Genomic DNA, 26,377 nt, shown 5'->3' on the forward strand with positions numbered 1-26,377 from the left:
TTTCCTCATATGTCATCATCTCTCATTCACTTTTATATCTGAGGCTGAGAGGAGATCTGGTCTGTCCCACGTATGGCTGATGATGCCACTGTTATTATTTCTGAATCTCAAGAGGCGAAGAAGCAATTCCAGTTTTACACCATGTCCGGCTTTTTGCAAGGCTTTCCGTTTTCCCATTTGCACAGGATTAAAGATACTGAAAATCTTGTTTCTGCTGTTGACTGTGTGTGAAGCTATGTGTGAGGTGGTGTGTGTGGTAGAGGTGATGGGGGTGGGTATGGAGGGGGAGGGGGAGGGGCGTGAAGCAGTCACCTATTTGCATATTCCCTCCATCCCTCATTTCATAGGCAGATTACAATCCTCTATCAGAATGGATCAGTATTTATCAACATATTTAAATATATGTGCGCATCCAAGTGTGCATTTGTGCGTCATTCATTGTGTGCCTCCTATCTCTGAATCCTCAGATATCACTATGTATGAATGAACTATGAATGGAGTTTCCTAACGGCTGTCCTCTCTCCTCTCCTCTCCAGGTGCCCCTGGCTGACCAACACGATCTCCCCCGCTGTGCCTCTCTACAATGGCGTCGTCTTCCTCTTTGTGCTGGCCAACTTCAGCATGGCTACCTTCATGGACCCTGGAGTCTTCCCCAGAGGTCAGTTTCCTTATTCTACTGAAAGTGTCTGTATGAGATGAATGGGTCTCTCTCTCTTTATGTCTGTCTGTCTGCATGTCTGCATGTCTGTCTGTCTGTCTGTCTGTCTGTCTGTCTGTCTGTCTGTCTGTCTGTCTGTCTGTCTGTCTCTCTCTCTCTCTCTCTCTCTCTCTCTCTCTCTCTCTCTCTCTCTCTCTCTCTCTCTCTCTCAGAGGGAAACACATATCCACTATAGTGAGATGCCTGTGGAACATGGATAATCCTACTGCTCCTGCCTCCACACACTGTATCTGTGTGGGGAGAAACAAATTGCAGTTAAATCCTTGCTCCTAGGAGAGGTATGGCCTTAGGGGCATTTTTCGTAGATCCTACCCTGTCAATACAATCCTCGTGAGCTGTCATCTTATTCCTCTCCCTTCAATTGGTGTAAATCTGTGAATGACGTATGTACAGTGAATGTGACTACCAGGTTCAAATATAATAATGTAAAGCCTTGAAATGTAAAGGCTTATATTGTGTATTGGATGATAAAGCCTCTCATTAGTTTGTCTGCTGAGGATTGTTTTGAAAAAGCAGACTGCAGGGGAGATGTTTACATTCAGTTTCTCAGTCGGTTACCTTTTAAATCTATTTGAAGAGTCTGAAAACTCATAACAACCGAGAAGTCTCTCAGTAGGATTGTGTGTGTGCGTGTGTGTGTGTGTGTGTGTGTGTGTGTGTGTGTTTTCAGAGTGTACTTGTTCAGAAGCCGCTCTCCCGAGTCCCATGATGATCAGCCTTCAGGTTGAATGGGCTCTTTGATGAACCGAAAGACATCACATTTTATTTCCTATCTCACTCCAGAGCAATACACTTCACATAGAAATAAAAAGATTGTAAAGTGGCCCATTGTGCAAAGATCTACAAAACCTCTGGAAATGTACTCGTTCAGAAAGACAGGGGCAGTGCAATGAACAGCGGTGTGGAGTTGATGTGATTTCTTTTTTTTGTCATCCAACTTGAATGCAGGCCCTCTGGGCTTTAACCATTACTGTGTGTTTACTACCTTGTTTCAGAGACTATTTGCAACTGAGAGACTATATGCACCCTAGAAATTATTTGACTACCCACACATCCAACCCTTACACACAAACTTACACACACACACACACACACACACACACACACTCAGAACTCATACACACACACACTCAGAACTCATATACACACACACAGTCAACGCTGCTGTTCTATTATATACTATTGATTCCACTGCCCACTTTATATTTGTAAATGCAGTCCATTATTACTATGCATACTACCTCTTCTATTCCTTCTACTACTTGTTATTCTTTGACTCTTTTCATTGTTATTATTGATGAATGTTCTGCTTTGTTGAAGGAGCTAGCACATAAGCATTTCACTGCACCTTTTATACCGGCTGTAAACTGTGTATTTGACATACATTTAATTTTGATTTGATTTGATGCCAAATATGTGGGCTACAAAATGCATAGTGTTTTTATAAAATGTCAATTTGTACAGACAGCTAACCATGGGAGTTAGCTTAATTTAAGTCTACCTCCTGTTGCCCCTGTCAAATGGAATCGTAAATCAGATGTTTGTGTGTACGTGTGTGTGTGTGTGCACGTGCGCACGTGTGTACTTGCCTGCTAACGTGTTCTCTCCCGTTGTGACAGCGGATGAGGACGAGGACAAGGACGATGATTTCCGGGCTCCTCTCTACAAGAATGTGGAGATCAAAGGAATTCAGGTCCGGATGAAATGGTGTGCCACCTGTCACTTCTACAGACCACCCCGCTGCTCTCACTGCAGCGTGTGTGACAACTGTGTGGAGGTAAGACAGACACACTTACACACTTACACACACACACACACACACACACACACACAGAGACACACACACAGAGACACACACAGACAGACAGATACACACAGACACACAGAGAGACACACACAGACACACATACATACACACACAGACACACACACATACACACACACACACACACACATACACACAGACAGACACACACAGACAAACACACACACACACACCACACGCTAGCCCATTTGTCAGCCGTTGACACTACAATGTGGTGTTAGCCTTGTTTCTATGTGTGACAGCTGACTGATGGTATGTGTTCACAGACAAGACTTGTCAATCTACTGTCTGTGAACAATGTTATTCCTTATTGGATTGCAATCATGTTTTACACCACATCCAAGCAACATTCAGTAAAACAGAAGATTGGTTTCATAACTTTTTGTTTTTCCCATTTGAAGCCCTACTCTCCAGCTGTGTTCCTGTACAGTCTGTCTCTCCATGAAAGAGTTCAAATCTGACTTTGAACTGAAGGTTGTGAGGCAGCCTCCTATATTTCAGACAAACTACTCACACTGGTGCTGTGCTCTTCAGTAGACGCTCAACCACAATCAAAAACAAAGTCAGCTAAAGTATGGTAGATGTTTGTAAAAATTCCAGACCTCAGAAATCTGACTTATGCAATCAGAGATGATGGAATTGATTGAAACATCTCTGTCGAGTGTGTGAATACACTGAAGAGCTTTTATCATGTAGTATAGAGGGCGGCAGGTAGCTTAGTGGTTAAGAGTGTTGTGCCAGTAACCGAAAGGTCGCTGGTTCTAATCCCTGAGCCGACTAGGTGAAAAATCTGTCGATGTGCCCTTGAGCAAGGCACTTAACCCTAATTGCTCCTGTAAGTCGCTCTGGATAAGAGCGTCTGCTAAATGACTAAAATGTAAATGTAAATGTAGAGTTGTATGATCCTGTTATCTCCACTCTACCCTATGACCATCTCCTAACACCCATCCATCTCTCTCTGTCCCTCCCCAGGACCTTGACCAGCACTGCCCCTGGCTGAACAACTGCATCTCTCCACCATCCTGAACACCCATCTCTTTCTCTCTCCTCAGGACTTTGACCACCACTGCCCCTGGGTGAACAACTGTATCGGGCGTAGGAACTACCGTTACTTCTTCCTGTTCCTGCTGTCACTAAGCATCCACATGGTGGGCGTGTTCTCCTTCGGCATGCTGTTCGTGCTGCACCACATGGAGCGGCTGGGCACGCTGCACACCACCATCACGTATCCTTCCACATTGACGCCAGCTGGGTCTCGTTTCACCTTCTGTTGTATCAAAACTAGGGCCTTTTGTGTTATGTTCTGAAGGGCCTGGGTAAAAGTGTGTCTGAACATTAAAATGGACCACCAGAAAGGACCCCCCTCATTTTCTATGGGTTGACAATCACATCCTTGCGGGTGGATTGTGATAATGATTGATTGTTGTATAGAGAAATTCCTCCTCTCTAAAATAGTTGTCTGAATGGCTCAGTGGCAGCCATACAGTCATTGGTGGCAGCGCTGGTTGGTTTGCAGCTGCTAAAATGGCTCCTAACAACATTGTGCTCTCCTTGACTACGTATGTCCAGTCTGGTGGTGATGTGTATAGCAGGGCTCTTCTTCATTCCAGTCATGGGCCTGACAGGCTTCCATATGGTCCTCGTCGCCAGAGGTCGCACCACTAACGAACAGGTGAGAAGGGGCCCACCTAAGAGCAGCTTACCCAGACACACACACACACACACACTCACAAACATACAGTACATTCTATCATGTATCATACAGGACACAATATCAGCATTGCAGCTTCACTTGCCAACTCAAATCTGCTAGCTAGTTCTAGCTGTGTGTGTGTGTGCGTGTGTGTTCTGGCCTTGCATCTCTTCTTCCTCCCACTCTAACAAAGCATTCTGTTCCTCAGGTGACAGGCAAGTTCCGTGGAGGAGTAAATCCCTTCACGCGGGGTTGCTGTGACAACATCAAGTATGTCCTGTGTGCTCCCCTGGCGCCCAGGTAAGCAGGACATGGTTTCCTACTGTAGGTCAGGGGGTGTGGGTGGTGGGAGCCGGACAGACGGGCATTAAAAAGTCAGCGGTAACGAAGACCGAGGGGGTTGCCACGGTACCCGTTCTGATGTAGTCATTCTGAGTAGACTGCTGAGATAGAACTGCAGCAATGTCCAAAGAGAGGTGTGTGTGTGCACGCATGCGTGCGTGCGTGCGTTTTCTACCTGGATGAAGCCACCCCCAGAGGAAGGCAGATGGCTGGGAGAACTGAATCACTTTGTAGAACAACAGTTAAGGGGAAATCAAGTACAGCACAAACACACGTTCACACATTCAGGAGCCAGACCTCAGAGCCTGATTAAGGATAACTTTTGGGAGATATTACACTGCTAAAATTAACACTATAGATAGCCTCAGATAGACAATACCCAGGTGGGGACTGAAACGGTTTTATTAAAGTCATCATCCACCATTGAATTCGCCCCATACTCCCATATAGCCTGAGTCCTAGATATGTTTGTGCTGTCTTGACAACTCCTATGTCATTGTCACTTGACAATAACACAGGAGTTGGCAAGACAGTACAAACAAATCTGGGACTCAGGCTAACTCTCATATGATGAGTCGTCTCTCCTCTCCTCTATATAGGTACAATGGTGTGGACCCAAGGAAGAAGCCCCCTGTCTCCATCAAGCCCCCCTTCATTAGACCAGACCTGTCTGACAAACAGATCAGCATCAAGGTCAGCGACAACGGGATCCACACCAGCATCCTCCGGTCTAAAGTAAGCTTCAGTACATTCAGTAGATACAATAGTCATATTTCTAGTCTTATTCCATGTCCTATCCCTGCTTTTATTCCCAGTCCTATTATCTATATTTCACCTAGACATCTTTCTAGTCCTCTTCAACTGTACTATTCCCAGCCAGTCCCTTTACCTAACCCTGTCCCCAGTCATAACCCTAGTCCTATCCCCGGTTCTGTTCTTCCACCTGCTGTTCTTTTTAAGACCACATTTAACCCCTCGTCATCTCCCCTGTCAAGTCCAAGATCAGTCTGGATGGTCTGACCCTGGATGACAAAGGCCTAGACACCCAGCCTCCACTACCCCCCAAAGCTGACCGCTACAACCAGCTGAAGAGCCAGCTGACGTCCAGCGAAGGTAATAATGGGCAATCTATGCAAAGTCATCACATTTCTCTGTCTCTCTCTCTCTCTCTCTCTGTGAATTAGTGATGCGCGGGTCAGCTGTTTGTTCACCCACACCTGCACGCAATCGCTAATAACCCGCACCCGCAACCGCCCGAAGTTGGAATGGAACCCGGGTTTGGTTGTCTGCTGCAATAGCCCATCCGTGACAACGATCGACGAGTTGTGCGTTCCGAGATGCCGTTCTGCACACCACTGTTGTACTGCGGCGTTATTTGTCTGTTTTTGGCCCACCTGTTAGCTTGCATGATTCTTGCCATTGTCCTTCGACCTCTCTCATCAACGAGCAGTTTTTGCCCAACAGAACAGAAAGATGGTGCCGGAGGGGATGGCTGCCGTTTTACGGGCTCCAAACCAACTGTGCTAATTTGTTAGTTTTCTGGCGTTGTTTGTAACTTATTTTTTTACTTATTGTGTACATAATGTTGCTGCTACCGTCTCTTATGACCGAAAATAACTTCTGGACATCAGAACAGCGATAACTCACCTCGAACTGGACAAAGATTTATTTATTTATTAACAAGTCCGACGCGAAGGATATACTGCTTTCTCGAGAACGGGCCCAAATCCTCGTCATTTGCGTGAAGAAAAGACAGAGAAAAAGGGGGCGGAGGTCGGACTGCCTTCTGAGAATTCGTAGGCGAGTGAGTAAACCTCCACTACCATCCGTTCTATTGGCCAACGTGCAATCATTGGAAAACAAAATCGATGATCTACGATCAAGAATATCCTACCAACGGGACATTAAAAACGGTAATATCTTATGTTTCACTGAGTCGTGGCTGAACGACGACACGGATAATATAGAGCTGGCAGGATTTTTCATGCATCGGCAGGACAGAGACGCTACGTCTGGTAACGCGAGGGGCGGGTGTGTGTGTCTATTTGTCAATAACAGCTGGTGCGCGATGTCTAATATTAAAGAAGTCTCGAGGTATTGCTCGCCTGAGGTAGAGTACCTTATGATAAGCTGTAGACCACACTATCTACCAAGAGAGTTCTCATCTATATTATTCGTAGCCGTCTATTTACCACCACAAACCGATGCTGGCACTAAGACCGCACTCAACGAGCTGTATAATGCCATAAGCAAACAAGAAAATGCTCATCCAGAAGCGCCGCTCCTAGTGGCCGGGGACTTTAATGCAGGCAAATATAAATCTGTTTGACCTTATTTCTACCAGCATGTCAGATGACGCGGATGCTACTCTACAGGACTGTTTTGCTAGCACAGACTGGAATATGTTCCGGGATTCATCCAATGGCATTGAGGAGTATATCACCTCAGTCATAGGCTTCATCAATAAGTGCATCGACGACGTCGTCCCCACAGTGACCGTACGTACATATCCCAACCAGAAGCCATGGATTACAGGCAACATCTGCATCGAGCTAAAGCCTAGAGCTGCCGCTTTCAAGGAGCGGGACACTAATCCGGACGCTTAAAATAAATCCCGCTACGCCCTCAGACGAACCATCAAACAGGCAAAGCGTCAATACAGGAATAAGATTGAATCCTACTACACCGGCTCTGACGCTCGTCGGATGTGGCAGGGCTTGAAAACTATTACGGACTACAAAGGGAAACCCAGCCGCGAGCTGCCCAGTGACGCGAGCCTACCAGACGAGCTAAATGCCTTTTATGCTCGCTTCGAGGTAAGCAACACTGAAGCATGCATGAGAGCACCGGCTGTTCCGGACGACTGTGTGATAACGCTCTCGGTAGCCGATGTGAGCAAGACCTTTAAACAGGTCAACATTCACAAAGCCGCGGGGCCAGACGGATTACCAGGACGGGTACTCAAAGCATGCGCAGACCAACTGGCAAGTGTCTTCACTGACATTTTCAACCTCTCCCTGACCGAGTCTGTAATACCTACATGTTTCAAGCAGAAAACCATAGTCCCTGTGCCCAAGGAAGCAAAGGTAACCTGCCTAAATGATTACCGCCCCGTAGCACTCACGTCGGTAGCCATGAAGTGTTTTGATGCTGGTTTTAAGGCTGATCATGGCTCACATCAACAGCACCATCCCGGATACCCTAGACCCACTCCAATTCGCATAATGCCCCAACAGATCCACAGATGACGCAATCTCAATCACACTCCACACTGCCCTTTCCCACCTGGACAAAAGGAACACCTATATGAGAATGCTGTTTATTGTGCCCACAAAGCTATTCACTAAGCTAAGGACCCTGGGACTAAACACCTCCCTCTTAACTGGATCCTGGACTTCCTGACGGGCCGCCCCCAGGTGGTAAGGGTAGGCAACAACCGTCTGCCACGCTGAACCTCAACACTGGGGCCGCTCAGGGGTGCATGCTTAGTCCCCTCCTGTACTCCCTGTTAACCTACGACTGCATGGCCAAACACGACTCCAACACCATCAGTAAGTTTGCTGACGACACAACAGTGGTAGGCCTGATCACCGACAACGATGAGACAGTCTATAGGGAGGAGGTCAGAGACCTGGCAGTGTGGTGCCAGGACAACAACCTCTCCCTCAATGTGAGCAAGACAAAGGAGCTGATCGTGGACTACAGGAAAAGGCGGGCCGAACAGGCCCCCATTAACATCGACGGGGCTGTAGTGGAGTGGGTCGAGAGTTTCAAGTTCCTTGGTTTCAGTTCGAGGGGTTCGAGATTTCAGTTCGGCTTGATGCATATTTTATGTGGTTGAAATACTATCCGTTTGGGGTCTCCCGAGTGGCACAGCGGTCTAAGGCACTGCATCGCAGTGCTTGAGGCATCACTACAGGCCCGGGTTCGATCCCGGGCTGTGTCACAACCCATAGGGTGGCGCACAATTGGCCCAGCATCATCCGGGTTAGGGGAGGGTTATGCCGGGGGGGGGCTTTACTTGGCTCATCGCGCTCTAGCGACTCCTTGTGGCTGGCCGGGCGCCTGCAGGCTGACTCCGGTTGTCAGTTGAACTGTGTTTCCTCACACACTTTGGTGTGGCTGGTTTCCGGGTTGGGCGGGTGTTAAAAAGAGCGGTTTGGCAGGTCATGTTTCGGAGGACGCATGAATCAACCTTTGCCTCTCCTAAGCCCGTTGGGGAGTTGCAGCGATGAGACAAGATCGTAATTGGATTGAAAAAGGGAGAGAATAAAAAGAATAATAAATAAATAAAATACTATAGCACCTTTACAGACGATCCCTAGCCGTGCATTCATTCTCTCAAGATGCTGAAAGAAATCAATCATATTTCTCTACTCCTGTTCCTGAGTCAAAATGTACATTTGGTGTATCATTTTACTGCAAGAAATGTTTAATTCTGCAGGAGTTAGTATTATATTAGGCTATGCGAGAGGTTACAGTGCCTTCAGAAAGTATTCATACCCCTTGACTTATTCCACATTTTGTTTTGTAACAGCCTGAATTGAAAATGGATTAAATCAATGTTTTCTCTCACCCATCTACACACAATAATGACAAAATGAAAACATGTTTTTAGAAATTTTAGCACATTTATTGAAATTGAAATATAGAAATATCTCATTTACATAACCATTCATACCCCTTTGCAATGACGCTCCAAATTGAGCTCAGGTGCATCCAATTTCCTTTGATAATACTTGTTATGTCACTACAACTTGATTGGAGTCCACCTGTGGCCAATTCAATTGTTTGGACAGGATTTAGAAAGAAATACACCTGTCTATAGAAGGTCCCACAGTTGACAGTGCATGTCAGAGCAGAAACTATACCATGAAGTCCAAGGATCTGCCCGTAGATCTCCGAGATAGAATTGTGATGAGGCATACACTACCGTTCAAAACAGGTCCTCAACTGGCAGCTTCATTAAATAGTACCCGCAAAACACCAGTCTCAATGTCAACAGTGAAGAGGCGACTCCGGGATGCTGACCATCTAGGCAGAGTTGCAAAGAAAAAGCCATATCTCAGACTGTCCATCTAAATCTTTTCTTTTTATTGCCCAGTCTGAGATATGGCTTTTTCTTTGCAACTCTGCCTCAGGGAGGTGACCAAGAACCCAATGACCACTCTGACAGAACTACAGAGTTCCTTGACTGAGATGGGAGAACCTGCCTGAAGTCTCCACAGCACTTCACCAATCTGGGCTTTATGAGAGAGTGGCCAGACAGAAGCAACTCCTGAGAAAAAGGCACATGACAGCACACCTGGAGTTTGCAAAAAGGCACATGAAAGACTCGGAGAGCATAAGGCAAAATATTCTGTGGTCTGATGAGACATAAATTGAACTCTTTAGGCTGAATGCAAAGCGCTATGTCTGGAGAAAAACCAGGCACAGCTCATTACCCATCAACACCATCCCTACCGTGAAGCATGGTGGTGGCAGCATCATACTATGGGGATGGTTTTGAGCAGCAGGGACTGGGAGACTGGTAAGGATAGAGGGAACAATGAATGGAGCCAAATACAGCCAAATCCTTGATGAGAACCTGCTTCAGAGTGCGAACGATGTTAGACTGGGGCAAAGATTTACAATCCAACAGGACAATGACCCCAAGCATACAGCCAAAACAACGCTGGAATGGCTTCAGAACAACATAAAAGTCCTTGAGTGGCCCAGCCAAAGCCCAGACTTGAATCCCATTGAAAATCTGTAGAAAGATGAAGATTGCTGTTCACCACTGCTCCCCATCTAACTTAACAGAGCTTGAGAAAATCTGCAAGGAAGAATGGGAGAAAATCCCCAAATCCAGATGTGCAAAGCTGATACAGATGACTCAAAGCTGTCATCGCCGCTAAATGTGCTTCTACAAAATATTGACTCAGGGGTGTGAATTATTATGTAAATTAGATATTTCTGTATTTCATTTTCAGTAAATTAGCAAACATTTCTATAAACATGTTTTCACTTTCTCATTATTGGGTATTGTGTGTAGATTGGTGAGAAATCTATTTAATCCATTTTGAAGTCAGGCTGTAACGCAACATAATGTGGAATAAGTCAAGGGGTATCAATACTTTCTGAAGGCACTGTATAAACCTACAGTCAGTGCCCAGATTTCAGTTACTATTCCATTTAACCCATCTAAACAGCAGACTACAGATCCCTTGACGTGCCATATTTGAAGTCCCAGTCTTGTGACTTTCAAAGTTGTATAGCGCCTCAATCATCACACATAACATCACACTCCCAACTGCTATCAACCTCTTTTACCACTTTACAAAATCTTTCCCAAACATTTCTGTTCTGGCCTTCCCTTTTCTTTATTTTCAACTCCCTATTTCGTAGCTTTTCTCTTATTGAATTAAGCTATGACATTGTCCTTTTTGCCTCAGTGGATCAACGTTTTCTGCCCAAGTTCCCGATAGCATTTGGCGCACGTACAGTAAGGCCCTAAAGCTTTGGCTTACGCTCTAATTAAGCAATAAGGCCCGAGGAGGTGTGGTATATGGCCTATATACCACGGCTAAGGGCTGTTCTTATGCACGAGTGCCTGGATACCGCCCTGAGCTGTGGTATATTGGCCATATATCACAAACCCCAGAGGTGCCTTATTGCTATTATAAACTGGTTACCAACGTAATTAGAGCAGTGAAAATAAATGTTTTGTTATACCAATGGTATACGGTCTGATATACCATGGCTGTCAGCATTCAGGGCTCGAACCACCCAGTTTATAATGGCAGATAAAAAATAATGAAAGAGAAACCTCAGTGTAGCCTATAGATATGAATTGCACAATAATGCATTGTTTTCTCTTTATTCAACCTGCCCGCCACCCACCCGCTCTTCATCCACACAATATTTCATGACCCTAAACCCGCACACCCCGGGGATATAACCGCGGGACTGCAGGTTATGAGTCAACCCGCAAATCACTAGTGTGTATCTCTCTCCCTCGTTCTCACTCTCCCTGTGTTTCTCTCTCTGTCTCTTTTTGTTTCTTTCTCTCTCTGGTGTATTGCCCCAAACTGCTCTCTCTGGCCCCCTAAAAGCGCTCCATCTCAGTGCTAGTTAGTGACTTATAGCTAGTTGGGCTTGATGAATGAACTCCAGCATGGCAGGCCTCTATGGCTCTTCATCAGCGAGTAGAAATTAAGTGTAATTTGTCATGAATGGGCCTGGTTCAGTCAATCTGCTCCAGATTTGTTATAGACTGGATGTGGGTATGCAGACCCGCAAGCCACTGCGGCCCCTCGTGATGAGTTCTGATTTTTTGTGGCGCCCACCCCCATCAAAGTTGCCCATTCCTGATCTATAGTGTCATGGGTGCATTATGTCTGGAGCTCCTTCCTGACAGTTATTTCAATCACTGTTGCTCTACTGCCACTTGGTGGTGTTGTATGTTACTGCATTATTTGCAATGACAAAATCACTGCATCACAACAAGATTTACCTAACAACATTGCTAGGACATGTCCAGTGTCTGTTGTACCGAAAAAGTCAAAGCAAGGATTTCCATGCAAGGACGATTCCTTGTGATTTTTGTCTGTATATGTTAGTTTCTGAATGTCTATTCTTTCCTCCATTTGCCTTTCTGTTTTAGCTTGAGATGGCTTTCACAACATAATGAGATATGAAAGGCTCTGATGATGACAACACTATCAATTCTAACACACCATAAAATGGATGCTTACATCCTTACACCAGATAATAGTCTGTCTCTCACAGTAACATTGTCTTTTCTGTCTTCCCCTTCCAGATAGTTCCCTGTCCGGCAAGACCCATCCCTCCTCCCCGGCCATGTACAAGTACCGGCCCTCGTTCGGCACCATCCCTAAAGTCCATTACCACGCGGCAGGGGAGAAGGTCAGACTAAATGACTGAATTGTAATAGTAATTGCAAACAGGCTTACCCAATACTTTTGCTGTATTCCTGCACAGTTGCGAGGGTGACTGCATATAAATTAACAGCTCTTTAAATTTTTTATAAAAATGTTTTCATTATAGTATGGCTAGTCAAAATAATAGTCCATATTCCTCACTACTTCTGTGTTGTTTTGTGTTGTCAGATTGTAATGCCTGATGACCACTGTAAGGCGTCAGCCATCTTGGAGGAGGGCCGTTGCCATGTCGACTACCGCTCAGAGCCCAACCTGGACCTGCCTGACTACCGCAACGCCCCTCTCCACCGATCCTTCCAGTCCTCCCCACTGCAGCTGGACTCCTACCCCATCACCTCCAGCTCCCTCAGCCTGAAGCATGCCTACCAGCGCAGGGACAAGGGCCAGCTGCCTGTCCTGCAGCCTGAGACAGTCACCGCCACCCCCTACAAGAGCGTCTTCTCCCCACTGTCCAACCGCAACAGCAGCCTCTCCTACGACAGCCTGCTCAACCCCAGCATTTCCCCAGCCACCGCAGCCGAGTGCATAGCCCACCCCGGCATGCCCTCTATGGGCTCACACTCACCCTTCCTGCCAACCAAAATGTGCCACGTGCGGGGGCCTGAACCTCAGATCCAGAGGCAGCAGGTCCCCCCCAGCTTCAGCCCGGTGTTGGGCTCCAGGGGGATGGGGTTGAGCAGGGGCAGGCAGTCCCCCCAGGACCGGGACCTGTCCCCGGTGCGCTACGACAACCTCTCCAAAACCATCATGGCCTCCATCCAGGAGCGTAAAGAGATGGAGGAGAGGGAGAAGCTGCAGCTGCTGCACCACGGGGGGCGCTCCCAGGCTCAGTCCTATGCCCAGGCTCAGGCCTATGCCCAGGCTCAGGACATGTTCGACAGCTCTGGAGGGTACGGCCTGCCTCCCAGCGCCTGCTACCCCGACGGTCCCCGGGGCCCCAGCTCCAGAGGCCCCACGCCCCCAGCCTACGGAGGTTCCAGGGACAACCTGATGGGGGTGGGGGTGGTGAGCTATGGGCCTCGGACCCCCGTGCTGCGCTCCTCTGGTGGCTCCTCTCTGGTACGTGCCCCCAGGACTTCCTCCAGCTCCCTGCACACTGACAGCAGCATGCAGGGAGGCAGGGCCCCTGAGCCCCTCTGCCGCTCCCCGGCCCAACAGCCCCACCACTCCCCCGCCATGCCCCGATCCCCCTCCTACACCCACAAGAAACTCTCCTTCATCCACGCCCTGGAGAGGACAGACTCACCCCGCCTGGGTGGCCCAAGGTACGAATCCTAACATACCCCTAACGTCTCCTGGGGTGCATGAAATGAGCTGAGGGGCTGGGTAGGGGAGCAGAACTCACTCCCCACAGGAAGCCCTGAAGCTCTGATGCCCTGCTGGCTGACTGGGTAGAAACCAGCGGTGGATGGGCTCTAGTCCCCCACACAGGATGAGTAGTGAGCCTCGGAGAGCTAAGGCTAGGTGTTAACATGTAGCATCTGTATACATACAGTTTCCTTCAGATATTATACCCTTTTATCCTAATTAAGTACTGTGCATGATATATGTCACTGGATTTTATTGTTTTGCCTTCATAGGAAGTATTTTTCTAAGTTGTCTGTCATGATGAATAAAGTTGCATTACCCCACCATAATTTCCTTCTGTTTGCATGCTTTTCTCCCTCCTGTCACTCTCTTCCATCTGGGAAGGGAACATTAACATCTACATCTCTCTATGCATGTTTTTAGCACCTACAGAAAATCCATACAAACCTACATTATCACTAACAACAAACTATGGTTTTACCCCTTATTTCACCAAATGTAATTCAGATTTTTGGGTCATGAATACACCAGTCATGGTAATTTATGCTAGCACCAGCAGGTACACTGGCATGTGTTTCATTACTCCTCTAACTAGTGTCATGGTCATTTCCATACTGCATGCTCCTGGGACCAGCCACACAACACCAACTACTAACACCACCAGAACATGCATGCGAGAACAATACGCAGATTTTCTGGTGTGACAATGGAATTACCTTTCCATGTAATCTGTGTTTATACTGCATGTGCATGTATGTAGATGGAGGGAGAGATTATATCTAAAGCTAAGTTAGTTCTCACTTCAAATAACTATGCCCTCTCTTGTTTTTTTCTCCCCATTCAGAGAGGCCATGATGCAAAGTAAAGTGAATGGGCAAACGGACTGCCATCTAGGGCCCAACAGCTCCAGTGCCCAGGGCACCACTCTCAGCCCTAGCCGCCACAGTAATGTCAAAAAGGTGACCGGGGTGGGTGGCACCACCTATGAGATATCTGTGTGAAAGGGCTGGGGCCCGGGGCGCCAAATCTTGAGGGAGGAGGCAGCATTCTCATGGCATCCACATCCAATGACAACAACAACCGTGCTACACAGAGAGGATTCTCTTCGACCTTTGACCTTTTTTTATTAGATTTTGACCAATCAGGGGCACATAGCATTTCCTACTTGGGAATTATTGGCCAATCAGAGGACCTCTGCTCTTTCCGGGCCTAGCCCTTGGTCTCTATGTGTCTGTACTAGACGAGTGGGCTGTGATAAGTGTGTGTTTGATGGGAAAGGAGAAACTTCAACCTAAAGAGGGCTGAGGTTTGTACTGAGTGTGTTGTTGAATTTTGTGGCTTGTTGCGTTGCTCATCAGTGGACAGTCTGAATAAGATCTTAAATGTGTTGTTTACAGCGTCTCTCAGTTGCGGTCTAGGTGCTGTTCTGTTTGATCACACTCACTAACCACCCACCCAGGCCACGAGAAGTTAACACCCAGACACCCAAACACATACAGATGATGCCACATGTCTTTGTTCAGAAACATTCTCTGAAATAGCAATGGTATGGCGAGCCACCTCCAACTCAATAAGTCAAGCATACAGCACCAATCCATTAGATTCAAGCATACAGCACCAATCCAATAGATTCAAGCATACAGCACCAATCCATTAGATTCAAGCATACAGCACCAATCCATCAGATTCAAGCATACAGCATCACTCCATTGGATTCAAGCATACAGCATCAAACCTTTGGATTCAAGCATACAGCATCAATCCATTAGATTCAAGCATACGGCATCAATCCATTAGATTCAAGCATACAGCATCACTCCATTGGATTCAAGCATACAGCATACCTCTTATGAATTCAAGGTGCTTCACATATCCTGTCCAACTGACCGTGTCTGTCTTGTCCATCAACAACATGTTGGCCATTACTGAGCAGCAAAGAGAGAAGATCACATCGCACCAGTCAGTGTTAGATCAATACAATCTAGAATGGATATCAAACTGTTAAATGGTGATACAACAGTGCTGTGTTGCACTCAGAGACACAGGTCTTGAATGTCTCCAACTCTACATTTATCCTCTATGAGTTTTGAGGAGGTGTTTTAGGGCTTACAGTACAGGAGCATATTCATCGCAACTCTAGCTAAGCTCCAGTATTTATTTCCCTTCATAAACTGTGTGGTTCGAGCCCTGAATGCTGATTGGCTGAAAGTCGTGGTATATCAGACCGTATACCACAGGTATGAAAAAACATTTATTTTTACTGTTCTAGTTACGTTTATAACCAGTTTATAATTGCAATAAGACACCTTGGGGGTTTGTGGTACATGGCCATTATACCACGGCTAATGGCTGTATCCAGGCACTCCGCATTGCGTCGTGCATATGAACAGCCCTTAGCCGTGGTATATTGGCCATATACCACACCCCCTCGTGCCTTATTGCTTAAGTATACCATAAGCTACAGTTATCAGTAACATAGTCCAACATCCTATCTATTGATTTCAATGTTATGTTAGAGTGACCTGCCGTAACAGACCAGTGCTAAGAAGATACACAAAAGCCTCTGCTACTGAGTGTTACAGAGGTGGCTGTTATCTGTGATCCATCCTGAATACCTCAACAAAACGGTCCTCACCATATTCAGTACAACTCCCACCAGCTAGCCAGTCAGCCATGCACAGCCAAAACATCTGATAGGCAATTTATTACTTTTGTGACTTAGTATTTTTTGTAAAATAGGTCTACCCATAATAAGTTATGTTAAAGCCATGTATAATTGTGTTTTGTTATGATTCATATCAAGAGTGGAAAAACCTTGAAAATCAATGAAGTCTTCAGCTGTGTTACAACATGAAAACCTGTCACTCATTTTTATTTAGTAGTTTTTTTTATTGATTTGTTTTTTTTATACCCAACCTTTCGAAAATGTTTGATACATCTTGCTTTTTATACAGATACTCAAGCTTGGAATGGATGTTTGGATTTTGAGTGGATTTTTTTGGATAATTTATAACCTAAGTGAATTAATTATTAAGTACCATAACCCATACAGGGAAGGGGGTATACTAGTTTGTTGTATTTTGCAGTGTAAAATACGTTATTGATGAAGCAATGTAAAGTCAAACAAAGCAGATGTCATTAAAAAAAAGTTAGGTTAAAAAGTGCCAAAGGTGTCTCTTACCCTGATTCTGTTAAAGCTCTGGGTGCTCCTGACATCCATCTACTTTCAGCAGCTGTCTGGCACAGCAAACTAATGCAATTACAAGACATGAGGAAAGTCATAGATAAAACTATGGGACTGTTTTTTTTTTTGTTGTGCACTAATGAAAATAAGATATAGTTTGATAGGTACATACATCTATTATTTTTGTTCCTTAAAAAAAACACTGATTAAATGTAGCTTGAAAGTTTCCCTCTGTTTTGTATCTTTATTTTCTTGTTTGTAAAAGGCTCAGAACATTTGAGGTGAGAAATGTCACCTGGTCATTTGCACGTTGTTAGTGTTGATGACAGAATTTACATGGATGTAAATGACTCTTTGTTTGCAGCTACACACCGCACCCATTAAATTACCATTGTGGCCTTTCAAGAGGTCAATGATGTTTACTGCACAAAGAAATCTAATAGAATATGACCGGTAGCCAGGTTGCACTGTGGGACAACCACCTATGAAATGCCACCAATAATTCTAAACATGCTTATGGCTGAATGGTCCCACTTATGGATGGTAGACTAATTTTTAAGAAATTATTTTACCTATTCATTGAGATACTCACTTTACCTGAAAGTACCATAATTGTAGATATCGTGTAATAGATGTATATATTGGTATGTGACCCTCACATTGGAGAGAGTACAGAAGAGAATACCCCTTGCCATGTAATGTTCTTTTAGCCTCTTATTTGTGGCACATACCATTCCAGTTCTCCATCTTTTCATATTACCGGTTCAATTGCAGACCATAAGCTTCAAATATGATGATACAAATTGATAACAACTGGTCCAACCCCATAGCAGACCCTAATTGTATTATATTAAACGTGGCTTGTTAGGTTAATATGCCATACTATTTTCAGTTGAATACAGTATTGGGTGGTCACTTGTCTCATAATAGTTTTAATTTAATATTGAGATGATCACCTGTTTTGTGGGAATTAAAATATTTAACTCAAATTCACCTGTGGTCCTTACAGGTGACCGACCCAACATTGTTGATACATATTTGAACCTTCCCCTTCAAGCACAGAAGCACATATGACAAAAGTGATTGTTGTTATTCTTCCTTTAGATTTATTTTTGCTGTGCTTTGCTGTCTGATGGATATTTCACCAAGAGCTTGATTCAATCCTTAACACTGAAGTTTGATTCGAGTCCCAAGTCACCTCACCTGAACAATATGAACTATTGCAGAATACCTGTTGCTGTATGTCTTGCTTATCATAATCAGATGTAGTATTTTGTAACATTTGTCATATGAATGGGGAAAAAATATATAGAAAGTATATTGGAAAAACTGTTAATATACATGCTTTATTCTTTTTGTTGAAAGGAAATATTTGCCACTTGATGACAGATTTAGAATAAAAAAATGTTTGTCAAGCCTATGGATTCACTAGATTGATGTTGATTCATTTCAGGGACACAGATCAAAATGTTTGTATTTGTTCAATGAGATTTCAGTTCTTTTTAACGTCCTCCGAAACAGCACCATCTGGTGGAATGTATTAGAATATGTATTAGAACATATCTTACTGGATAATTTGTGTATAAACATTTTATTCCAGACCATCTTGCAAGGCAGACAGCATTGACTTTCCATACCGAACTGACTCTAATGCGCTTAGGAATTCCTCACTAGGGCTGGCACAATTACCGTATAACCGCGTAACCGACGGCTATGGATGAAGACCGTCATGATAATAAAATAACTGTCATAGCTGTTTAAAAAATTGTGTGGAATAAACAGCTGACTGAAGACGGGACAGCCGGCTATTCGTACGGTTGAGTCCGTTTCTGCTGTAACATGGACTCTACAACATGACAACTTTGTTGCTCTTTGCTGAAACAAGCAAGGTGTTGTAGCAAACGAGTCTTCGGTTGCCTAGGCAACACCCCCTCCCTATAGCAGCAGCACATGCAGTCAGGAGTGGAGGATAGGAGAAAATGTGCATATTTTACTAAAAATACAAAAAATTGTTATTCTGGTGACCACGGTCATTTGGCTGACCAATAACCGTCATCCAAAAATCCATCACCGTCAAAGCCCTATTCCTCACTCCACATAAAATAGCAAAGACAGACAAAAAGGTATTTGAGAGCTTTTATTGGAAGGTGGAGGAAACATCTTAAACCATTTGAGTGCAAATGAAAAGCAACATTCCATCCATGCACATGTATTTACAGATGCACTGGCACTTCGATGCAGGGTCAACTCACAGTTAGTGGGGACAGGTTAGGACGGTGAGCACACCTGATACTGCATCAATACACTCTTCCACTATATATTTTCTACATGCTTTAGTTTCAGTTTTGAGGGAATGCATTATGACCTAAAAACAAACTTGAGCCACCGAGAAGGGGACCCAAGCCAGAACGTACTGTAGCCTACACTTAAGTCTGATAAACCGTTGTCATTAATTTTGATTTGGTGTGATCAGTCTTCAACAACAACAAAATGAAACGAAATCATAAACACTTTTCTGATTTGCTGAATTAAGTGAATGAGATCATCTGCAGTAGCACCTCTGAGCGAGCAGCGGACTACAGTTCCCAGAGTACACCTGATTTTACCAAGCTACGGCTGCATCTCAATGGTCCAAAGTGTCTTCCTCTACTAATTTCCTCTCATTCACCTGAACCAGGGATGGGCAACTCCAGTCCTCAGGGGCCAGAGTTGTCACACTTTTTCCCCATCCGTAGCAAACACAGCTGATTAAACGAATTGCATTCTAAACTGAAGATCATGACTAGTTGATTATTGGAGTCAGGTGTGTTAGCTGGGCAAAAGTGTGACACCAATCAGTCTCCCGACTAGAGTTGCCAATCCCTGAACAAAGTCAACAGGTGAACGCAAATTCCTGCCTGGTAAGCATCCACCACATTGCTTTCCCTTTGCCTGTATTAAGATCTGTAAAGATGAAGGAGAGGATACAAAGAGAGGATGCCTCCATATTGAGATTCGTGCCAAGACATGACCGCTCCTCACTGCCCGTTTTCCATACTTGTGGTGCTAACAAGCAGTCCTCTTCCCTATAAGCTAACTTTTCTTCTGAATAACAAAAGACTTACCCAATGTGGGAATTACCAATATCACAAGCCTCATTTCACAGTATGCCAAGTTGACACTGATACCCCTTTCATATACAAAGACCCCATTAATGTACCACAACTGCTTATTTTTACCTGCTTTTTGGTATATCTGAAAGGGGTAGGGGTAAAAAATATGGCAAATGAAAAGCCACCTAAAGACCTGGTCATGATTCCTGCATTTTCACAGTCCCTATAACCCAGCATTTCCCAAACTCGGTCCTCCAGACCCCAAGGGCACACATTTTGGTGTTTGCCCTAACACTACACAGCTGATTCAAAGCTTGATGATTAGTTGAGTTGAATCAGCTTTGTAGTGCTAGGACAAAAACGTGCACCCCTTGGGGTCCAGAGGACAGAATTTGGGAAACCCTGCTGTAACCAAAATACAGGTATCGGATCTGTGTGAATGAGAGTAGGTGTGTTTTGCACCAGGTGAAAGCCAGCTCAAAACAAAAGTGACGTAATTAAGCACATGGCGTAATGAGTAGGATTCTGTTTTCACATGCAAATGTGATTAGTTACCTGCCTTCCCAATTAAATCTAGTTAGAAAATTCTAACATTTTATGGAAAAATAAACGTTTCTGGACGATACACCATGCTTCCTTGTTGACAACATCACAGATTACTGTTATATTTGAGAAGGGCGCTTCTCCCTCACCGCTTTTGCCCATTCACGTCACGGGCCATAGACTGGTGCCCCCCAGCCAAGCATAATCGAATCCACCCAGTGGTGCTCTGCTTTTTTGCAGGTAAATACAATAACACTTCCATTGTTTAATACCTCCCTAATTTGAAATGCAAACAGCCCACATGGATTAACACCCACCACCCGTTTCAATTTGAAAGTGGTAAATAAAGGGGCAGTTTGAAAGGGGTTCATATAAAACATGAGCCTTATATGTATATATTTTTTTTTACAGGTAATACACCACATCTGTCTGAAATGAGTATGAGTGACAGATGAGCAGAACAGACAACTTGTTTTCCATGATGGAAAAAGGACAGGGCGGGTGGGGAGGGGCACATTTTAATGAATGGATAATATTTTTGCGGCACCAAGGTCTTGTGATCTCTCGAGGTAAACAAATCGTTTAAAAAAACTAAATAAATCAATATGCAAGTGTCCAAATTCAGTTTCTTTAGAGTCTATTGTAGAAAAAGAGGAAAATGACAAGTTGAAGATCAGTAAAGCAAGTTCTTGGTTTCATTTCTTCTCTTCTGCTGCCGCTTTCTCCTTTTTCTCCTCCCTCTTATCCTCTGTCTTGGTCTTGTCGTCTTTTACAGATAGTTCCTCCAGTTTCTCTGCCACTTTGTTTGCACTGTCAGTGTTTTCTCCTGCAGAGAACAGAAAGATGATATTAACTATTTGTAAGTCTGGTGTGTCATGGTGGCCCGATGACGGAGCAAACATGTTGGCCAAGACAGGCTCCACACTACAACAACAGGGTTGATGGGAACAGTCTTCTTCATGTAAGAGCTTGTTTTGGGGCATTGGGGATGCCTGCCATTTGAATGACAGAGTATTCCATCTTGAGTGTTTCACAAGTATTTTTGTTCCACTGATACATTCGGTTATCTAAACTGGGTAGTGATTAACATGTTCAGAAGGTCACAATGGCTGTTTTTTGTAATTAACACTGCAGCGACAACAATTCTAAGTGTGAACATACTAACACTAGCCTAATAGTAAGCCAGTGAGTTGTTGCATTCTACATGTTAATTTAGCAGACATAAAAAGTTCCAGGTTGGAGTGAGCGGCAGAGAACAGAATTGTCTGCATACTGGCTATGAAAAATAATGTGATAAAAAATAATTGTACACCAACCTGATCCGTCTTGAGATTTTTGGACTTCCTCCTTGCATTCATCGAACTTCACCTTAAATTTCTGAGCATCTGAAAAGGACAAAAGTTATTTTAAACCCCATCCACACATTTTGACAGATCACACTTTTAGCATGGGAAGCCGACTGAATTGTAAAAAGCTAATGCAGTGACTGAAATAGATGTGTTGTCACACTCACTTTCTGCATTGAGGAAACGGATTGCCAGGAGTTCAGGTTTGGGATGCTCATCAGCGAAGTCGGCAAGTGTGTTCCATACCCATGCCCTGTCGCTGCCGGCGTTGGGCTTCAACTCCATCACAGGGAAAACTGAAAGAGCAGAAAGATTAAAAGGATTTAGGCCACTGACCCATAGAATCACAGTATGAAAATGTATGCACTCACTAAAACTGTAAGTCGCTCTGGATAAGAGCGTCTGCTAAATGACTAAAATGTAAATGTAAAATGTAATATCTATACAATTACTTGTTTTGCTTATATCTCACCATCATCTCATACTCAAAATGACAATTCAGTGGACAGGCAACATCAATGCATGGGTTAATGGACAGGTTTCTGTCCGACAAGACAGCACTGCAGTGATAAACGCTACTGCCTGAGACAGGAAGCGTTCAGTGACTCACTGTTGTGATTGGCACAGATCTTTAAGGTCCGGTCTCGCCTCATCAACAGGCGGATGGTGCCCTTCTCTTTGTGTTTCAGGAGCTTGACGTCGCCTGTGCCTCGCTCCTTCCACTCTGGTGGGTCGTTCTCAGAGGCAAAGCGGTAGAGCTTCGCCCGCCTGAGGGGAGAGACAATATTGGTAGAATGCTGAGGCTTTGGAGGGAATCAGTATCAATACCTGGGTGACAGAGGGCTGGATAGTTTCATAACACTTGAGACAAATCTTAACTTCTACTTAAGTTAACATTTCACTTAGTCTCCAATTGACAGTGCATGACTAAGGGAACTGTTTATGAATTTATCAATTTGAAGTTAGGATTCGGCCCTAAAAGAATGACACATTTTGTATTGTTCAATGAGTTAGGCTATTCAAAGGGAAATCTTTCAGCATCAGCTTACATTTTGAACAGTTCCTCCTCGTCCTCCTCTAGCGTCTTCACATCCTGCTCTGGAAGAGACACGATGGGCTCATAATGGGGATCGTGGTTTGATTCTTCTACATTGTCTGTTGAAGTCTCCTGCTCTTCTGGTGTTTCCTATTAAAAAAGTATTATTTGAAAACATGTTAAGGACAGCATTTAGAGTTCAAATTGATAAATTGAGAATAAAAATAATGGGCTTGTGGTTCCACGTGGATTGTCATGTCCTTTCAAGTTAGTGTAATGTACTTTACAAGTCCGTTTTTCAGACTGTAAAAACAGTAGGGTCCACCAACTGACTGCAGAGGGATGTGAATAGAGGGATTTGAGAGATCAGGCTTTGGAAGTTATCTTTTGTGTGCAATTTGCTGTGGCAACTAAACAGTGTCACTGGTGCGGAGCCAAGCACATTTGCTGCTGGATGACTTTACAAAAGGCCTTGCGAATCCATATAGTGTAGTCCCGTATAGCTCAGTTGGTAGAGCATGGCGTTTGCAACGCCAGGGTTGTGGGTTCGATTCCCACGGGGGGCTAGTCTGAAAATGTATACACTCACTAACTGTAAGTCGCTCTGGATAAGAGCGTCTGCTAAATGACTAAAATGTAAATATGATCTCACACTTACTACAGAACTTGTAATATGGCCTAGCATTACATAATCAGTGATAAAACTACTCAGACAAACACTCCTTACAGGAGGATGAAAGGAAGGTGAAGCAGATTGACAATAACGTTTCTGTTTCCTGGACAACTAACTTTAGCTAGTTAGTAACATAAGTAGTTACATGTGAGCTAGCCAAATTTGCAGTCAGCTACTAAAAAACTAATCTGACAAGAATATCAGCATGCCATCTAGCAAGCTACTGCCATAGGATATATTTACTAGCTGCATGAACCAAATGTATGAAAGGAGCGCGTGTGGCTCCATGCTTTCGAGTGTACTGTAATGGCTAGCTACAACTTAGCTAGCAACATGGATCCATACAAGACTATGGGATGTTGCTAGCTAAGTTGTAGCTAGACATCACAGTAGTACTCCAAAACGTGGAGCCAACGGGCCCATTTTATAAATTTGTTCAGGCAGCTAGTAAATAAATCCTACGGCAATACTGTAGCTTGCTAACAGTAGATGGCTTGCTGACATTCTTGTCAAGCTAGTTTGTTGGTAGCTGACTGCACATGTCTACCTCTTTCATGTACAAACAGTAACGTTAGCTACATACAGTACGTTACTAGTTACCTAAAGTTAGTTGTCCAGGTAACAGAAAAGTTACTTTTGTGATTGTCCACTTACTTCAAATCAACCGTTGTCTTTTTTTTTATAGCAATAATTAAGTTATCTGCTTTATTATATAACTGTCATAACTTAGATAGCATGTCAATGTTTACATCATAGCTAGCTAGTTACTTAGCTAAATGGATAAACAATCACTGATAAAGTTGACGCTAGTTTCTTTCGGCCTGGAGTTAGCCAGCCAGCTAGCTTGCTAACGTTATCTAGGCCATTGCGAAAGCACCAGACCAGCTAGTAGTAGGTTAACGTTAGCTAACTAGAGATGAAACAAAGGTTTGGCTATTGTGTCACTGACACATAGCTAGGTAAATGCAATTACCCACTCTGTTAAATCAATGCAAACAAACAGTGTAAGCTCAGGACGCAATGAATAATAATAAAATAATGTTATCTAGCTACTGTAGCTAATGTCTGAGGAACTGGCTTCTTGTTGCCAACTGACTGGCTAACAGTAACAATTACTGTACAGTAAGAGTTACGTTCGACAACTCTTACCAAAGCCAAATACTGTCCAAGTGATATCGCAGGCAAATACATATTACGTTTAAATAATAATTGTGAAAGTAGTGGTGGCACGATTATATACTTGTTAGCTAGCTAATGCCTGGCTAGTTTGCTGTTGGCTAGCTAGTTAACGTTAGCTAGCTTTGGACCAGTTATAAAGAAGGGCGGCAAAATATTAAGTTGCCCACTTTTGACACATACAAAGGCATAACTGATTTACCATTGTCTGGTAAATGTTGTTTTGAGGCCAATTTACACTTTTTTTTATCCCCAATATTGATGTATAACAAGGTTGTTAAAAATCAGCATCCCTACCCGGCATTTTTATCTTCCCGGGTACAACCCTAGCAAGATAAACTTTGAGAATGCCAAGCAAAACATCACGATTGAAATAAAATGTACATTTAATTAAATGCACGACACATAAATATGTTCAAAACTCATAACCTCACCTTCGGATCTGCCATGTTAATGTAGATGTTTGTAGATTATGGAATTTAGTTAGATTGATTCAAAACCAAAAACTCGCCGTTCCTCTCTTCCTGCTGTAGATTTCGCGCGCCGAAATGTCCTATTCGCGTTTCTCCCCATTCCAGCACCCCTCCACTTTCGACACTATTTTAAAGGGCTTTACATTGAGCCATAAAATAACTTATAAAACGTATAAAATGCTCTTTACCAAATACAATAATTACGAACATGATTACACTCTGTTTATTATTGTTTTCTTTATTAAATATGGTTATTTGCTTGCAGTGCACTTCAAAGTCTACTCTAGGCATTTCATAACTATGTAAAAGGTTGCTGCATATCTTCAAAACTGGCATGTGTGTTTGAAACATTGGATAAATACGTAGCTAGCTAAAATGTCAACAAAAGTAACAACCTGATACCATGCAACCAAAGAGATTTTATAACTAACCCAAGATAGACCAGAGCCTGTCGTTTCCAATGGGAGTAAATTAATCATAGTGGGCAGAACAAGCAAGAAGGTGGGCAGAGCCAAGCACGAGCTAGTGAGATTCTATTGGCGCGTTCTAGCATTTATTTGCATATTTCCATTAGGGAACGCCTACGCTGTGAAGTGCAATAACTCAATTCGCCCTTGCACTCCTTCTAAACAACGCAGTCCACTCTGTTTGATACATATTGTAGTTTTGGAAACAGAAAATCGTATAGAGATCAAATGTTTAATCGATGAGAAAATTAGCAGAATGTCGACCAAAATCCATATCGTTCTTCTCCCACTGCCGGGCACTTGGCTTCTGCTCATCACCTTATTTGGTAGTGAGTGGACAAATCAACCGGATGCTTCACATTTATACATCCGGTGAAATATCGGGCTCATTGGTCTATCTGTGATGACATTTTTGTAGATCTAGCAGCTTCGTCACTTCCTGTGTCGGAAAATGTTAAAAAATGTTTCTAGATGTATCATCCCAATATAACACAATTAGCAGGAATCATGCAGAATGCGTTCAATAAATTGTCAGTGGAAATATATAGTGAAGTCATT

General features: G+C 43.9%; 2 protein-coding genes across 2 annotated transcripts in view; one reads left to right on the forward strand and one right to left on the reverse strand.

Moving 5' to 3' along the window:
* Positions 1–16,202, forward strand: part of LOC121530637 (palmitoyltransferase ZDHHC8B) — a 91,107-nt gene extending 74,905 nt beyond the window's left edge. The window contains exons 2-11 of the mRNA XM_041835752.1: positions 537–658; positions 2,338–2,495; positions 3,596–3,768; positions 4,113–4,215; positions 4,445–4,536; positions 5,178–5,313; positions 5,574–5,691; positions 12,380–12,486; positions 12,690–13,786; positions 14,674–16,202. Coding sequence (XP_041691686.1) covers positions 537–658; positions 2,338–2,495; positions 3,596–3,768; positions 4,113–4,215; positions 4,445–4,536; positions 5,178–5,313; positions 5,574–5,691; positions 12,380–12,486; positions 12,690–13,786; positions 14,674–14,830 — 2,263 coding nt within the window. The 3' untranslated portion in view covers positions 14,831–16,202. The remainder of the gene's footprint in view (positions 1–536; positions 659–2,337; positions 2,496–3,595; positions 3,769–4,112; positions 4,216–4,444; positions 4,537–5,177; positions 5,314–5,573; positions 5,692–12,379; positions 12,487–12,689; positions 13,787–14,673) is intronic.
* A 3,727-nt stretch (positions 16,203–19,929) lies between these two features.
* LOC121530641 (ran-specific GTPase-activating protein-like) lies at positions 19,930–25,440 on the reverse strand. The gene is made up of 6 exons (XM_041835757.2): positions 25,314–25,440; positions 23,044–23,180; positions 22,605–22,762; positions 22,162–22,290; positions 21,965–22,033; positions 19,930–21,474 (listed from the first exon to the last, which is right to left on the reverse strand). Exons 1-6 carry the CDS (start codon positions 25,326–25,328, stop codon positions 21,344–21,346), a joined length of 639 nt encoding a protein of 212 aa, XP_041691691.2. The 5' UTR covers positions 25,329–25,440; the 3' UTR covers positions 19,930–21,343.
* Positions 25,441–26,377: the final 937 nt, after the last annotated feature.

Source organism: Coregonus clupeaformis, chromosome 18 (assembly GCF_020615455.1).
Source record: "Coregonus clupeaformis isolate EN_2021a chromosome 18, ASM2061545v1, whole genome shotgun sequence".
In the NCBI taxonomy this organism is placed as follows: domain Eukaryota; kingdom Metazoa; phylum Chordata; class Actinopteri; order Salmoniformes; family Salmonidae; genus Coregonus; species Coregonus clupeaformis.

Coding starts and splice junctions, on each gene's coding strand:
- LOC121530641 (XM_041835757.2), bottom strand. Junction 22,763..23,043: donor GAGGAGGAACTGTTCAAAAT/GTAAGCTGATGC, acceptor CTCTCCCCTCAG/GCGGGCGAAGCTCTACCGCT. Junction 22,291..22,604: donor GATCTGTGCCAATCACAACA/GTGAGTCACTGA, acceptor CTGCTCTTTCAG/TTTTCCCTGTGATGGAGTTG.